This window comes from Muntiacus reevesi, chromosome 12, assembly GCF_963930625.1.
Source record: "Muntiacus reevesi chromosome 12, mMunRee1.1, whole genome shotgun sequence".
Taxonomy (NCBI): Eukaryota; Metazoa; Chordata; class Mammalia; order Artiodactyla; family Cervidae; genus Muntiacus; species Muntiacus reevesi.
In genome coordinates, this window is record NC_089260.1 from 16,454,122 (window position 1) to 16,471,718 (window position 17,597).

General features: G+C 40.0%; 1 protein-coding gene across 1 annotated transcript in view; it reads left to right on the forward strand.

Annotated features, from left to right (window-relative positions):
• The window catches only part of VPS13B (vacuolar protein sorting 13 homolog B), a 763,389-nt gene that overhangs the window by 704,760 nt on the left and 41,032 nt on the right, over positions 1-17,597 (forward strand). The window contains exons 45-54 of the mRNA XM_065903112.1: positions 2,796-3,059; positions 3,741-3,824; positions 4,002-4,177; positions 4,590-4,760; positions 5,445-5,646; positions 6,777-6,965; positions 9,643-9,789; positions 11,776-12,059; positions 15,177-15,304; positions 15,555-15,754. Of these exons, the coding sequence (XP_065759184.1) occupies positions 2,796-3,059; positions 3,741-3,824; positions 4,002-4,177; positions 4,590-4,760; positions 5,445-5,646; positions 6,777-6,965; positions 9,643-9,789; positions 11,776-12,059; positions 15,177-15,304; positions 15,555-15,754 (1,845 nt within the window). The remainder of the gene's footprint in view (positions 1-2,795; positions 3,060-3,740; positions 3,825-4,001; positions 4,178-4,589; positions 4,761-5,444; positions 5,647-6,776; positions 6,966-9,642; positions 9,790-11,775; positions 12,060-15,176; positions 15,305-15,554; positions 15,755-17,597) is intronic.

The window sequence follows — 17,597 nt, forward strand, 5'->3', positions numbered from 1 at the left end:
GGAAAGCAGACACGGCTGTCGCTGAACCCTGTGAGGGAGCAGCCATGTAGAGCTCAGTTCCAAGGGGCAGCCATTTTGGATTTCCTTTCATCTTAGTAGCCTTTCCTCCCTGGCCACTTTTAAGGATTTTCTTTTTATCAAATTTGAAGCCTATTTAACAGGCTTTTTGGTTGAAAATGAAACTATAAAAACCCACCAAGAGGATCTTTGTCTTTAAACAAAGTGAGTCCCAGATGGTTGCAGAGATTCTGTGGTTTCTGTGAGAGACAGCCAAATTCTCTCCTAAGTCTCATGGGGCCCAAAGGTTCTGAAGCGAGAGCACTGAACACACATCACCAGGCCTGGACACATCCAGAAGAGGAACAGAGTTAAATACTGCCTCAGAGCTTCCAAGTGTTTATTCAAAATTAGGCAATGCTGTGGCATCATAAGGCTTATCATAAGTGTCTAGTAACCCCTACATGTGCTAAAGAAAATCTTGTGTGCTCATTTAAGACTCATAGTTCACTTGTGTGTGCTTTGTTATTTTGAAAATACTGTTTTAAAAGATTATAATGGCCAGAGTATCTAGGGGGAATATAACAGTTAAACATAGTCTGGGTTTTGCAGACATGTTCCCTCTAAAGAAGATTCTAAGGAATAGACTGTTGGAAAATAAATGTTCAAGAAATTGCTAAACCTCCCTATTCAAATAATGCAAGTTGAAGCAACAGTGACTTTAATTTTTGGTCTGTCAATCTAGCAGATTTGTCTGGGATAAATAATAGTTCATAAATAATTGTTAATATATTTATTCTTATAAGTAAGAGTTTTTTTTTTTAAAAATGGTGGTTACAAAGTGCTCCTAATGACATAGGAAAATATGTCAGTTAGGATGCTTTCACCATGACGTTACAAAAATAGGCTTTTTAATCTTCAGAGCAAGTTAATGAAGCAGATATTATTGTTCCTATTTTACGGCAGGTTCAGTGTTGGTTAGTTAATTAGGTGCTCAGTACTGTATCTGCTTCTCTGCTGTCATCCTGAATTTGCCTTCCTGGCCTCAAGATAGCTGCAAAATCTATATCCTCTCCTAATATCTTCCATGGCAGAAAAAAAGGAGGGTTTTCTCTTCTCAAATTGTCTCCCTTATTATCAAAGAGTAAAATCTTTCCCAGAGACTTTTAGCAGTCTTCCTTTTTATATTATTTGCCAAAACAGAGCCCCATGTTCACCACTGATCATTGGCAATGAGGGAATGGAGTTACCAGGATTAGCAGGTACCAACGATAGCCTTTAGGGGTCTTGAGAGGTGTCCACTTTCCCTGAGGACTGGGCTGCTTTTTGAGGCCTAAACCAAATCAGTGATTTTGACAGCAAAGGAAAAGGAAAGACTAACAAAGAAAAAGGAGTTATTTGGAATGAAACCGCTGGTTTCTGCTATAATATATTTACCTTATGATGAGCAGCCTTTATTCTCTTTATATTGTTTCTGTTTTCTTAATAGGTAGGTATTGATTTTATGAGATACAGACTATCAGGGTAGTGATCAGCACAGACTCTGGACCAGACAGTCGGGGTAACATCAGGCCAGTTATTCAACATCTCTCTGCCTCTGTTTTTTACCTTGTTAATATGAGGACTCATTATAGCACATGTTTTATGTGATGGTTGTGAAAATAAGAGATAATTTATGAAAATACTTACTAGGTTCTCCAAAAAGGAAAAAAACAGAACAAACAGGGTGTGTCTGTGTGTGTACACACACACATATACTTGTAAGTCTGTATGTACATACACACATAGAGAAGGGGAAGGAGGGGTTTACTGTGAATTGGCTCGCACGATTATGGAGGCTGAGAAGTCCGAAGATTCGCCATCTGTGAGTTGGAAGACCAGAAGAGCGGCTGTGTAGTTCCAGTCTGAAAGCCAGCAGGCTTGCGTACCAAGAAGAGCTGATGTTTCAGTTGTTTCCAAAGGCTGGAACAGACTGGTGTCCAGCTCAGGCATGAGGCAGGAGGAGTTGCCTCTTAACCCAGGCTCTCCGTTCTTCCAGGTCTTCAGCTGCTAGGATGAGGCCCACCAGTAAGGGAGGGCAATCCCCTTTAGTCAGTCTACCAATTCAAATATTAATCTCATCTAGAAACACCTTCACACACACAGACCCAGTGTAATGTGTGACCAAAATATCTGTGTACCCCATGGCCCATTCAAGTTGACACACAAAATTAGACCTTAGAGCTAGATCATATTCTTAGACCTTTAAATATGCCATATATGTATTACTTATTATATATTTTATAACCTGGAAAAATATTATAAGTAAGGAAAACTGTATCTGAAAGTCCTGTCTTGCTCAACCATGGTGAAAACTCATATTACACAGGGATTTGCTTTATAAAAGTATCTACTGCATCAGTTTCCACCAAAAGAGATATTAATAATTCTTAATGCCTGCCCTGAATTATACACTTAACTGGATGAAAAGTTAAATAATTCTTGGGATTAATGGATAATTCTGTGTGTTTTATAAAGATAAATGCTTCTACACTATAGGAAAAATGTGAATAAGATAAAATATAATTCAGCATATGAGTTAAAAGTTGTTTGTATTATCAGTTTATACAGAGATCTTGTATTGCATAAGAGTACAATTTATTGCCCGCTTTATTAAGATAATTGCTTTTTTGTGGGTGGTCTGAAACCAAACTTGCAATATCTCCCAAGTTTGCTCTATTGCCAGTTCATGGAGTATGAATTAATGGAAGTCTTATTGATTGAGGGATTGATTGATTGTTTTTTTGTTTTTGTTTTAGATTATCATCTGTGGAAGACAGATCATCTGTAGTTACTTGTCTCAAAGCATAGAATTAAAAGTGGTTCAGCATTACATTGGTCAAGATGGACAAGCTGTGGTTCGAGAACATTTTGACTGCCTCACAGCCAAAGAGAAATTGCCTTCGTACATACTAGAAAACAGTGAACTGACTGAGTTGTGTGTGAGGGCCAAAGGAGATGAAGACTGGTCGAGAGATGTGTGCCTGGAATCCAAGGCCCCTGAGTACAGCGTTGTCATTCAGGTGTGAGAAGTAGCGCAGTCCAGAACAGAGCAACTTTAAAATTTTAAAGTTCTCATTATGTTTTTTATTCACTGTAGCACTTAATTTATTAATAAATGATAGGTACAAAAGAGGGGAGGCCTGAAATAATATGAGGAGACTTTGAATATTACTTCTCAAACTTTTTCCTCCCCATCCCCCGACAACATGTTTGTATCAGTTCCAGTAGTTCCTGTAGCCAAGACTCTACCCTTCCAGATGGAGATGAGTTATATCTTGAAAAAGATTCTGATGCTCTAGGGCTTTCAAGGGATAGGAGGGAAAAAAGCGTGTCCTCCCTGCTTTAGAAACTTTATGATGACCTGCTACTTTTTTTATCTCTTTCTCAATCTCCACCATCATCACTTTCATTCCCACGAAGCACAAATCTCTCTTTCGTTCTCCCACTCACTCTTACATCAGTCACTCCACATACAAATCCCTTCATCTTTATGGAAATAATTGGCCCCATTGACACACCGCACGTTCACTTTATGCCATAGTGAAGTCTGTTTTTGCTTAGGTATTCTTTTTTTTTTTAATGGCTTTTTTCAATAACTTAAAATTTTTTTTATCAGTCAAACTGATATTATATCTCTGTCTTATTTTGATTAATTAGTAAACTGTTTAGTGTTTAATAGAACTCTTCTCTCTCATGTGCAGGTGCCATCTTCAAACAGTTCCATTATTTATGTCTGGTGCACAGTTTTGACTTTGGAGCCCAGCTCTCAAGTGCAGCAGCGAATGGTGAGTGCTTTCAGATCCTAAAATACGGCATATGACTTTGACCTTTCCTGTTCTGAAATAAATTAAGGTCAGAGTGACCCAGGGAAGAGATTTATTACAAGTTTGTCTCAGCATCAAACAGCTGGAATACTGCAACAAAGCAAATATGAAAGTTGTTCTGTCCTTTTATTTTTATAGATTGTGTTCAGCCCTCTTTTTATCATGAGGAGTCATCTTCCAGACCCCATTATCATACATTTGGAGAAAAGGAGTTTGGGATTGAGTGAAACACAAATTATTCCAGGAAAAGGACAGGAAAAACCACTGCAAAACATAGAACCTGACCTTGTACATCACCTAACATTTCAAGCAAGGTACTGGGAAAGTCCTTAACTTTTTCCTCAGATTCAGAAGAAAAAGTACCTTGTCCTGTCAAGGGGGGCAAGAGAGGATAGATTTTTTTGTGTGATTTCTTATGAGAATGTTATTTTTAAACTGCCTTGCCTAGTGTTCTGTTCTCTTCTGTAGTTGAAGATAAAATTTAGCTGCATTAGAAGTGAAAAAGAGGGATGATCAGAAAATCTAATTGACAATGTAATTTCTGTAGAGGAACGAGAGAGCTCCACCCAAGCAGTGGGGAGGAAAGTCCCAGATCATTCCCCAAACTGTGTCATCATCCCTAGAGCACCGAAAATTGACTCACTCTCACACACACACACAAAAAAAAACCACATTGGTTTATAAAACATCTGATAATCATTCTTGTTTTTCCTTTCCATTTCCTAGAGAAGAGGATGACCCTTCACACTGTGCTGTTCCCATCTCAACATCCCTCATTAAGCAGATAGCCACTAAGATACACCCCGGAGGCACAGTTACTCAGATCCTTGATGAGTTCTATGGGCCAGAGAAGTTCCTTCAACCCACATGGCCCTATAATAAAAAGGACTCTGACAGGTAAGGGGCTTCCCTGATAGCTCAGTTGGTAAAGAATCTACCTACAATGCAGGAGACCCCCTGGTTCAATTCTTGGGTCAGGAAGATCCCCTGGAGAAGGGATAGGCTACCCACTCCAGTATTCTTGGGCTTCTCTTGTGGCTCAGCTGGTAAAGAATCCGCCTGCAGTGCAGGAAACCTGGGTTCAATCCCTGGGTTGGCAAGATCCCCTGGAGAAGGGAAAGGCTACCCACTCCAGTATTCAGGCCTGGAGAATGCCATGGACTGTATAGTCCATGGGGTTGCAAAGAGTCAGACACGACTGAGCAACTTTCACTTTTCACTTTCTAACAGGTTATGTTCTCCAGGAGTGTTTTTCTATGAACATTTCTCAATATTAAATGAATGTTCACAAAAATATTAGATACCATAAAAAACATTTTTAAAGAGATGTTTGCAAGTATCTGTCACATTCTGACCTTTTATCTCCTAGTAGATGAATTCTGTAAATTGCTTCGTTCTTAATCTAGAACATAATTGCATGAAAAGTTTCTTCCTCCTGGATGCAAATTTGGCATTGCATGACTCTGATGTGAAGAGGTACCATACAGGAGCGTTGTGTGTCTGCAATTCTTAAAAACACATTTCATGAGTCCTGAAGTCATCATGTTTCATTGAGTCTGTTGGATGTGGTATTTGGCACAGGAATGAGCAACTGAGCCAGTGGGACAGCCCAATGCGAGTGAAGCTGTCAGCCTGGAAGCCATATGTGAGGACCTTATTGATAGAATTGCTACCCTGGGCCCTGCTTATCAATCAGTCCAAGTGGGACCTCTGGCTGTTTGAGGGAGAGAAGATTGTTCTACAGGTTCCTGCTGGCAAAATTATTATCCCTCCTAATTTTCAGGTACTATAACTCTTTTTTTAAACTAATAGAAATTCTTTGCTTTCAACAACCATCTTTTATTCTGAGGTTGCATTTATGTTCTTAACAGACTCAATCAGTTGTGGAAAACTGTCCTCCTAGATGCATGTGTAAGGGGTATGGAATGTTCTTTGATATTCAAAGATATCTCAGATGTTTTTTTTTCCCCCACCCATCAGCAGTATTCACGCTTGAGTTATCATTAAATTCAATAACTTGTACTAGTTGCATTCTCATTTCCATTCCTCAACAGGATGTTTGACAAGTATTAGGACTGGTCTCTCAGGATATGTTAAGAATATAGAGCTGTATGCTGTGCTAACCTACCCTCTAGATGTTTTTGTAGTTTTTATAGAAACTCTCACAGATTTGCAAGATGAATCAGAAGATTTCTGGACAGCTATTTTTGTCAGGCCCCTTTTCCTTTATAAGTGGACTTGCCTGTCCATAATCATGGATGCCCACCTGTTACTGATAACAACATAGAATCATTACTAACAAGGGGGAAAAATATCTGGTTGTAAAACAGAACTTCATAGGAAGATTTTGTTTTTCATCACAAGAGAACTTTCTTGATAAGGCTAGCCCAGTTCCAAGAAAGCATATAAATCTGTAAGAGAATAGGGTACATGGAATTCCTAAATAAAATGTTTTTCTGATATGGAACAATTTGAGGGTTCTTTTTTTTTTTAGCTCCAGTTTATAAACATCTTTATTCAATTGCATTTTTTCTTTTTTAAAAAAAAATAGTCATATGATGTTACCTTATGGAATTGGAATGTTGACCTGCAGGTACCTAATATTGCACATTATTCTTTTATCAAATAAAATGAAACCTTCAGTTTCTAGGCCTTTGGTATTTATAGGGTAGTCCCAGTTTGGGTTGATGTTTTTTCCCTCCTTCCATAAATACAAATTTCACTGTATTGTGAAAGAACATGCCAAGAAGGCATTGGGAAGTGAAATAAAAGGTATGTTGCCATTACAAAAAAAAAAAAGTAAAAGGATGTGGTTGCCTAGGTAGACCTTATAATAGAAAAAATTCCTGTGAATTGAGGTAAAAATATCAAAGTTAAGAAAACAGTTTTATAATTGAGGCATTATTTTTCCAGGAAGCTTTTCAAATTGGAATATACTGGGCAAATACAAACACGGTGCACAAGTCAGTAGCTATTAAACTGGTCCATAACCTGACATCTCCAAAGTGGAAAGATGGAGGTAATGGTGAAGTTGTGTCTTTGGATGAAGAAGGGTTTGTTGATGCTGAAATAAGACTTGGTGCTTTCCCAGGACATCAGAAGGTAGGGTCAAAGTCTCTCGAGGTCTGCTTGGCTCTTGGCTGGGACGGGGAGTAGTGGGGGGTCGGGGCGGAGCTGGAATAGCATGCCATCCCCTCAACTTGTTTAAAATGAGCCTTCCCTTTTCTTTCCTAATCCCTGTTTAGTATTATATGTTCCAAACAGTTTATAATAGTACAACACATGATTTCTTAGACCTGTCTGTTTTACAGTGGTTTTTTCCTTTCCTTTACCAGTGATAGAAGCTGTGTCACATAATTTATCCAATAACCACTCTATTTCAGAACACTCAGCAGTCACTTGATTTATTGTATGTGAAGGAAAAAAAGAACTTATTCCAAAATATCCACAAATTGTACTTGGCCTCCTTATTTTAGAGCAGGAAGTAGAGTTGCTAACATTCTGGGTTTTGAGTGAAAGGCCAGAGGCTCCTGCAAGAAAGGTTATAGTCCTAGAAAGGGCATCCTGAGTGAAAGGATGTAGGTCGAATCTGATTCTCCCATAGAACCAATGTTTTAAGAGGGAGTTGATTCTTTACATATGTATGTGTATATATATAAAGGCGCTGATGCTGGAAAAGACTGAAGGCAGAAGGAGAAGGGGGCGGTAGAGGATGAGATGGTTAAATAGCATCACTGACTCAGTGGACCTGAACTTAAGCAAAGTCTGGGAGATAGTAGAGGACAGGAGCCTGATGTGCTGCAGTCCATGGAGTCACAGAGTCAAAAATGATTCAGTGACTGTACGACAACAATTTGTTTATTTTTGGATGTCCTAGGCGTTCGTTGCTGAGCGAGGTTTTCTCTAGTTGCAGCAAGCCGGGCTGCTCTCCAGTTGTGGTGAATGTGCTCCTCATTGTGCTGGCTTCTCTTGGTGAGGAGCACGGGTTCTGGGGTGCTCAGGCTTCAGGGGTTGCAGCACATGGGCTCAGGAGTTGGGGCTCCCGGGCTCTGGAGCACAGGCTCAACAGTTGTTAGGCACAAGCCTAGTTGCTCTGAGGCATGTGGGATCTTCCCAGACCAGGGATCAAACCAGTGTCTCTTGCATTGGCAGACAGATTCTTTACCACTGAGCCACCAGAAAAGCTCTGGAAGTGGTGTTCTTGAATACAGGTCTGGTACCCATGTTTATGAAGATAAACACAAAAAAGCAAAATACATAAATCAGTTATTTAAATATGTGCTTTCAACATGAATCTTTCCTAAGTAGTATACGAAGGCCAGTTAAGCTGAATAACAGGCTAACGACTCCCATTAAACTGTGTACAAAGTGCAGCACCGTAGTGACCACCTAGAAACCTCATGCTGTGCTTAATGGTATCTTCGTCACTGTGGCTGTCCCAAGTCAGAAAAGGAAGGGCACTTCATCAGAGTTGTGTAACTCAGAGTGCTCTTTCTCTGAGGAGAAGTCAGATTTTGACAGGCATCTTTGAAGAGCCTCTTTAAAAAGGTTAGGGTCATTTGATGACTTCTTAAAAATAAATTTCTCTGATACAAAGAAGTTGATCTTCAGTATTCAAGGCTGGTATCCATTTCCTCAAAGTTGTCTGGGCAACACATGTTTATCCTCTGCCGGCCAAAATACTGTAACATGGGTGTGAATGGCTAAGGGCTGTAAGCGTGAATCACCCAAAGTTGAATAGCTGTAAGTTGAGAACTACCATCAAAACCTGGAAAGTTATGATCCACAGTCAAACACCCAGTACCTCCAGCACCTCACAAAGTGACCACATAAATACAAATAAATGTTAGTGAATGAATGAATGAATGAATGAGCTGTTGGAAAATATAATATCATTATATCTCATTTTTCTTCAGTAGTGATTCTCAAGCTTTCTAGTCTCTGGACCCCTTAAAAAATACTGAGGACCTCCAAAACCCTTTTGTTTGTGTGGATTATATCTATTTGATTTTTGTCAAATTAGAAATTAAAATATAAAAAATTTTAAGCATGAGAATTCACAAATAAATATTTCTTTAGCCATAAGAATGATGACATTATCTTATGATGACATATCTTTGATGATGTCATAGAACCTCTGGAAAACTCCACTGTATGCTTATGCGAAACAGTAAAAAAGACAAATAGCATCTTAGTATTATTTTTAAATTAGTTTTGGCCTTGGGGCCTCCTGGAAGGTCAAAGACCATGCCCCTAAGGGTTCCCAGACCATACTTTGAGAACATTACTATTTATTAGATGGATATCTTAAATCAAGTAATGTCTTCTCTGAGCATCAGTTCCTCATACAATGTGGTAGGACAGTGAGATGAGACCCACAGTGGCTAAGGGCAGCACCAGGGAACCAGTGTACATGGCTTCTAATTCCAACCCCTAGACCCTCTTTATCTTTGTGACCTAGGGCAAGTTGCTTACCTTTGTGTCTCATTCGTTCTCTTCTGTAAAATGAGAATAATAGTAGCTACCCCACAGAGGTGTAGTAAGGATTCTGTGAGTTAATATGCATAAAATACTCTAAACAGGTGGAGCACAAGAATGCAATATATGAGGGGAGTTGTTACTGTTTCCTTCATCATTGCCATCATCATTAAAGTGCTCAGAACTCCCCTGGGACAGCCAAAATGATGAAGTGGCCACATAAATATATATTTTTTTAAAAAAAAGTTTTTATATACCATATGATATTTAAAGAATTACTCTTTCCTCAATTGTTCTGCAGTTATGCCAGTTCTGCATTTCCTCCATGGTACAGCAAGGCATACAGATTGTTCAGATTGAAGACAAGACTACAATAGTCAATAACACACCATATCAGATATTTTATAAGCCACAGTTAACTGTCATCAAACCCCACTCTGGAAAGGAGGTAAGCCGTGCAAACGTGAATGTTTTTAATCTATAGGTTTTCTTAAATCAGTAATGGTAAGGATCAGCTTTTTTTTTTTAACCCAGGACAGATCAAAAGCTAACATTGAATGTAGGGGAAGGATTCATTTCTTTGTACTTTCACTAAAACTGTGGTGTCATGATGAGCGTTTCCAAGGTCATTAATGAGGAGACAGGCTCCCAAGCAGCAAATCCGGATGCCCTGGCAGCTTCAGGCTGCCAGCGCATCTGCCAGCGCTCCTAACGCCCTGGCCGGAAGCTGGCCTAAGGGCTGGCTGCAAGGCTACAGAAAAGAACATCTGCCTTGCAGAAAAGCCATGTGTGCAGAAGGCTCAGCCCCAGCAGAGCCCCAGATCTGGGAGCACTGAGTTCTGTGTCCAGGAGGAGAGGAAATGTGAAAATGTACCAGCTCATTTATGTTAACATCTCTGTGACAGAATATGTGGAAAATGAATCCAAGAAGGATTTTTTTTTCTTTTTACTCCGTGCTTTATACAGTTCAGATGAACAGTTTTATTTTAAGAGAGTAAGGAGATATTTTAAAAAGATTTACAAACAGAATATGCTAAGTGGTATGCTATTGTTTTATGCTGTTGAAACCGTCACGCAGAAAAGTATTGTTTTTCTTTACTTTTATCCACATTTATTGTTAGCCCGTACTTGCAGCTCCTAAAAATTACATTAGAACAATACCCTAGGATGAAAGTCTTACTCTTCTAAGCCTACAGTGCATTATAGGATTTATAAAAATGACAGATTAATAGAATTTCATCTTGGTTCATTGAAGTATTGATTAAAAATACATAGGTGACCAGAAGCCCCATGTTGGGAAATAGAGAGTCAACAGTAATTGCATGGTAGGCAAGGATTTGAGGGGAAAAAAACAGCATGTGCCCTGAAAATTTTCCCAGTTCTCCCCACCCTAAGGGCTTCCCAAAGCACTGGGTCAGAGCCCTCCACACCGGCACTGCCTCATCTGAAAAGCAGCATAATTTTGCATTCCTTATGGGGTCTGGGTGAAGGTTCAGTGAGATAATCTGAGAAAAAAAGGCCGGGCACTCAGGAAAAGAGAGTTGCCGGCAGCCATCTCCACACCAGCATCCCAGTGGGTTCCTCGTGAGAAGGGGAGGGCCCTCATTCTTTCTGCAGCTCAGGGGGGCCCATTTTTCAGCCCTGACCCAGCTTCAGGCAGGTGTGGGAATTGTTTGAGACAGGGTCATCCCTCCCCTCTCAGGGAGATGGTCTGGAACAGTGGGAGACACAGCAGAGAGGAAAGGAGGAGGCCTGGCTTCCTGCCAGGCTCTGCCACACACTTCACACACTAGCTCTGTGATGCCGGGCGCCATCATCCGCTCTCTGGGAAGCAGCTTCCTCAGCTGTGAACAGGAGCTTCAGATAAATTATCCCTTCAGGTCCTTTTTAAGTCCTAAGTCCTGCGACTCTCTCATGTGCCAGAAAGCATGTGGAACTCCAGTTGAGGGCGGGAGGTCAGGGTCTCCTACTCCTTCAGGATGAGCCTTCAGAAACATTTGTCTTCCAAGCTCCCAGTTTCCCCTTGTTCATCTCATTCCGATCGCTTCTGCCACGGTCCCCCCGGAGTGCCACCCTTTCAGTCCAGCCGTACCCTCTCCACAACGACTCACTTCCCAACACACAGCATTTCTGCCCCATGGCATCTGGCTTTTTTGTAGTACCTGGGAGAGATGGAGAATTTGGCACCCCTCACCCCTTCAGATCACATCAGCTTTATCATTTTCCTTATGCCTAGAGAAGCAGACCCTGCTATTGCTGCTTGTAATTGTCTCATTCAGGCTTCCTCATAGGAACACGACATCTAATATTCCCATGTTCCCCCCCTCCTGAGAATATGTGTCACGGTTTCTTAGAAGCTGTGCTTTAGAGAAGCTTAGCTTCTATGTTGGACTGTATAACTGTGCTCTCTCCACCTTGTCTTGTCTTTCTTCAGTATTTTCACGTTCCAGACAGCTCTACTTTCAGCATTTGCCCGGGTGGCCAGCAGCCTGCCGTGAGATCCAGCTCCCTTCCTTGCTGGGACCTAATGCCCGACCTCGGCCAGTCCGCCCTGGACACGTCCCTGCTGCAGAAGCAGGTCTTGCTGGCCTTTTCTCCCACCGTGGTTGCCGACAGCTCCCAGTGCTGGAGCCTGCCAGCTCTAGTTAGGCAGGAGTTTCCCAGACAGAGCGTGGCAGTGCCCTTGGGGAACTACAGGGAAAATGGATTCTGTACCAGGTATTTTACGTTTCTGTGAATGCCCTTCTTTGCTTCATCCCTGTGCTGGGAGAGACAAGAGAATAGTTGGCAGTGCTCACCACATGTAAACTTGACTTTTGCTTTTATTTTTCATGGCTTCTGTATTTTGCATACAACTGGACAGATGTGAGGATCACACATGGGTTTTCCCAGTGAACTACTGATGAGATTTTTCCCTTATGCTGCTTTTACTAGGGGGAAATGGTGTTCGTACCATAGAGTAGCCACAGTCTATCATAATGAAAAGATGCTCTTCTCCTATAGCTTCCTAGCCTCTGTCAGGTGATAAGAAATAAGGGTTAAAATATGAGAGAGTCAAGCTGGAAAACCTTTTTCTTTTCCCGTATTTTACTTCTATTTCAAAATGGAATTTTTCTCAAGTCATTAAGAGAGATAACTTAGATAAACACAAGTCACAGAAGACTGTTCTGTGGTTGTTCCTGAATGCAAGTTACTCCAATTACCAATTACCAATTATGCAAATAACAACCACAGAATCAAGCCAGAGACATGTAATGGTTCCTTCATACTGGACTTTTATTTTGTGGTCATTTTGCATGCAGTACGTCCTTTCTGTAGCTGTCAGGAATAGCTTACTTAAAGTATATATTAAAAAAGTACAAAAGAAAGCATATTGTAACCTTATGAGAGGTACCTTTTTTGTGATTATGAATTTATAGACTAAGATTTTAGCCATCATAACTTTGATGTATATAGAGATTTCTAGTAGTAATATTTTAAACGATAACTTCCTAACTCCAGTTGTCCTTGATAGTTAAGGCTCTGTTCCCTACACACATCCCTTTTTTCACAACATTCACAAACATCCATGATTTTATAATCACTTTCCATACCCAACTCAAGAGGAGTGATTGTCCTTGTATCCTGATTGGAGAAGTATGTAAGTTGTTGTTGTTACTAAAACAAATTTATTGTTATCAAAGGGGAAAGAGGGGTGGGGGGGGATAAATTAGGAGGCCAGGGTTAACATATATACTTCTGTGTATAAAATAGATAGTCGACAAGAACCTACTGTATAGCATAGGGAATTATACTCAGTACCCTGTAATAACCTATTAGGGGAAAGAATCTGAAAAAATATATATATAAAGAATACATGTATTAAAAGAATTTATATAACTGAATCACTGGGCTATATACTTACACAGTATTGTAAATTAATTTTAAAAATGTTGTCTAAGTGTTATTTTTAGATAATCTTAGAGTCACATGCAGTTATAGGAAGTAATTCAGAGAGGTCCCCTGTATCCCTTACTCAGTTCCCCTAGTTGAAACGTCTTACAAAACATCTTACAGACCTAGTATCACATCTAGGATGTTGGTGTTGATACAATTAGTGTATAGAGCATTTCCATGGTAAGTTTCAGGAAGTATTTTTGAAAGCAATGTGAACCTATGTATAGAAAACAAACTTATTTTTAAAACTAAAACACAAAATTTATAATAAACACTTAGAATTTATGTTTAAAATTCTAAGATTTTGTTAATTTAACGTAAATGTTTATCTATTGTAATGTAAATGTAAATAACTATTGAGCTAGTTATTAGATTGAAAGTGACAAGTGAAAGCATTAGTCACTCAGTCTTGTCTGACTCTTGGTGACCCCATGGACTGTTGCCTGCCAGGCTCCTCTGTTTGTGGAATTTTCCAGGCAAGAATACTGGAGTGGGTCATCATTTCCTTCTCTAGGGGATCTTCCCGACCCAGGGATTGAACCTGGGTCTCCTGCATTGCAGGCAGATTCTCCACCGTCTGAGCTACTATGGAAGCCCAGTTATGATATTAGAAGTCCCATATTTTAGTTCTGACCTCAGCTCTCTTGGTTATCAATAAGACATTCTCTGTGGTCAGCTTGCCTGGCTCTTCCAGAATTAGGCTGGGAAAAGATCCGAAGACTATACTGTGAAAGTGTTTCGTCTCCTTCCCTCGCTCCTCCCCTCAATCCTACAGTGCACATATGATGGTGTTATTAATGTGATTTTCCCAAATACTAATCAACAATTCTCCTTGGCATTTCAGACAAATGCAATCTTTGGGAAGAATTCACACTAGCAAACAGAATAGATAGTGAATGGGAAACTCTTTAGTGTGTTACTGACCACTTATAATCAGTATAAACTGAGGGTCACATTTGGCAAATAATCTGATTTCTTTGATTAATTTGAACCAGTCCATGTAATTTAAACTTCAGAGAGATTTTTTTCCTGATTTGATATGAAATACTTTTTGATAGTCTCTCAGTCTAAATTGGAGCCTTCTCTCTGTCCATTGTAGAGAGCAGCCTATGCCCACACAGCAGTTTCTCTGAGGCCAGATAGAAAATACAGCTTTGCTCTTGGTAGCCGAAATGGAGAGCCTATAAAGTACGGTGATTTGTGAAAATTGACAGCAAACATACTGAACCTGCCTACCTTTAGAATTAAAAATAGCAAGCACACAGATTCTCCAGTCATCCTTCTAGAAACGTATCGGCTCCTCCTTTCCCAAAACTTATCAAGCACTTTTGAGGAGGAAAGCACCCCATCTCTAGAGATTAAGGCACATGAACATAGAGGAAAAGAGAACAGAAGGAAAAGCTAGCCCAAGAATATCTGTGATTCTCTGAGTACTACAAGTTATGTTGTTTTTTTTTTATTTAATTTTATGTTTTTAATTCTTTTTATATTGGAGCATAGTTGATAAACAGTGTTGTGTTAGTTTCAGGTATATGGCAAAGTGAATCAGTTATACATACACATGTAGCTATTCTTTTTCAAATTCTTTTCCCTTCTAGGTTGTTTATGGAACACTGAGCAGAGTTCCCTGTGCTATACAGTAGTTTACACATTTTTTTGAATGTTTTATGATAATGTTACTGCTGTCAGAAAAAAAAATTAGTAAACGTATCATTAGTGTCTGGCAGGTAATAGAGGAGCGGATGGCCTCCATTGTCTGGAAAACATTTTCTCTGATGTGTAAGAGGGAGGGTGTTACAGAGATTCTGAATATTGTAAATCTAAATAAATATGTACCAGGAGAAAAAGCATGCATTTTTTTCTAAGCTGTTTCTGTCATTTGATCTGATTCTATTCTAGGGCAATAGCACTAACATATCAAGAACACCTTGGAGTGACTTATTTAACCCTCTCAGAAGACCCTAGTCCTCGAATAATTTTCCACAACAGATGTCCAGTGACAATACTTATAAAGGAAAATACTAAAGGTATATGTTACAGTATTGAATTTAAATAATATAAAACCTATATTCTTTCTGGAGGTTTTTGACTTAGTATTATACTGCCTGTGATATATTGTATATGTAAGTATATTGAATATATAAGTATATATTGCCTGTGATCCTTAAGTAAAAGTGAACTTATTTGAGAAGTTTCTCTTGCCACGTTACATTTAATATCCCCAAGTCTTTGTCTTCAAAGCCTAAGTCTGAATATGCTTTTTTTTTTAAATTTTAGATATTCCAAAGTTTGAGGTTTATTGCAGAAAAATTCCTCCTGAGTCCTCGATTCATCATGAGCTATATCATCAGATTTCCAGTTATCCAGACTGTAAGACCAGAGACCTCCTTCCTAGCCTCCTGTTGAGAGTGGACTCGCTGGAGGAAGTGATGACCGAGTGGAGTGACGCCATCGACATCAACAATCAGGGGACACAGGTCAGCGCCCACACGTTCCTGCCCAGGCCTGCAGGAAAGGCCCCTTTTCTGAGGCTTGGTGATTGTCTGCCTCCAAACACTGACTGTCTTGCCTCTGTGTGAGGGCTCAGGTGTAACTGCCTTTACACCCTCGTCGGGCTATAACTTCTCAAACACAAGAGTGTCCCCAAAGCATGCCGCTGCTGCTCAGTCGCTTCACTTGTGTCCGACCTCTTTGCGGCCACATGGAGTGTAGCCCATCAGGCTCCTCTGTCCACGGGATTCTCCAGACAAGAATACTGGAGTGGGTTGCCATGCCGCCCTCCAGGGAATCTTCCCAACCCAAGAATCTAACCTGCATCTCTTAGGTCTCCTGCATTGGCAGGCGGGTTCTTTACCACTAGCACTGCCTGGGAAGTGCATCCCCAAAGTATACTATACAACTATTTATGAAAGGGGAACACTTGGTAAAACAAGCCCATCTTGGGTCTAAACCCAGGTCAAAAATGAAATAGAAGTGTTAATCTTCTTCATGTAAAAGGTAATCCAGCTGTCCAGGTTTTAAGACAATCATAATGTCAACCCTGGATTCATTACCTCTTTTGAAAATTTACTAATTTTGAAATATACATATTATTCCTAGCAATACACAAAACTTTGCAAATATAAGTACAGTTTTAAGACCCTGAACAGATCAGATGTCCTGATTTGTCCCTGTCTTACTCTAGATGTTAGTGATAATATTTTTGTTGAAAATGGCACAGGGACCTAGCATTCCTTTTCTGCTCTACTTAAAATTTACCATTTTTCAGTACAATCCAGTGGCATTAAACACATTCACAATGTTGTAAAACCATAACCCCCATCCATTTCCAGAAATGTTTCATCATTCTGAACAGATACTATAAACCCATAACTCCTCCCTCTTCCCTCTCCTCAGCCCATGGCAACCTCTTCTGTGCTTTCTGAGTCTTATCTACTGCAGGCATCTCATATAAGGAGAAGCGTACAACACTCATCCTTTTGTGTCTGGCCTGTTTCCCTTAGCATGATATCTTCAAGGTTCACCCATGTTGTAGCATGTGTCAGAACATCATTCCTTTTTATGGCTGAATAATACTGTGCTGTACTTTTTAGAAGTCCCTTCACATCTGTTAGTTCATTTGATCTTCACAACTCGCTTATGAAATAGGTCCTATTTTAATGGTAACAAAACACATATTAAAATTAAAAATGTGTTTACAGTAATAATGTTATCATTTAATAAGCACTTACTATGTCAGGCGTTGGGCTAAGCACTTTATATTCATTCTTCTCTAACCCGTGCAACAGGCAGACAAGATAGGGACCGTCATTTCCATGTTACAGAAGTGAAAACTTGAGATCTCCAAAGAAACGTGGTCAAATTCCCACATGTTACGAGGGAAGGGACGAGGGTTTTATCCAGACCTACCTGGCTCCACGGCATGTGCTCTGAACGGCTGTGCTCTGAATGCTACTTCCTTACCTGAAGTTCCTTAGCTCCCCCACTTCCCCAGTCCTGCTGGCACATTTTTCTCATCTCTCAAGAGGTTCTCTCCCTACACCCCTGTGAAGTCCCTACCCATCCCAGGGCCCTCTGCATACACATATAATATTTTTAACATTTAATTGCATTCACTTCTGTAAATGATTTCCTAACAGGTCAAGATTCCTGGCAGTCAGACCCCTGCCTTATTCATGCACAGCCTATGGTAGAATGCCTGCCAACACAGTGAGATCTGAAGACATATCAAACAAATAAATGAATGAAAGAGAAGATGAGGCTACCAAGAGAGGTCTTGTAAAGGAGAAGAAGAGGGTGCCAGGCCTGACTTTGGGAAAC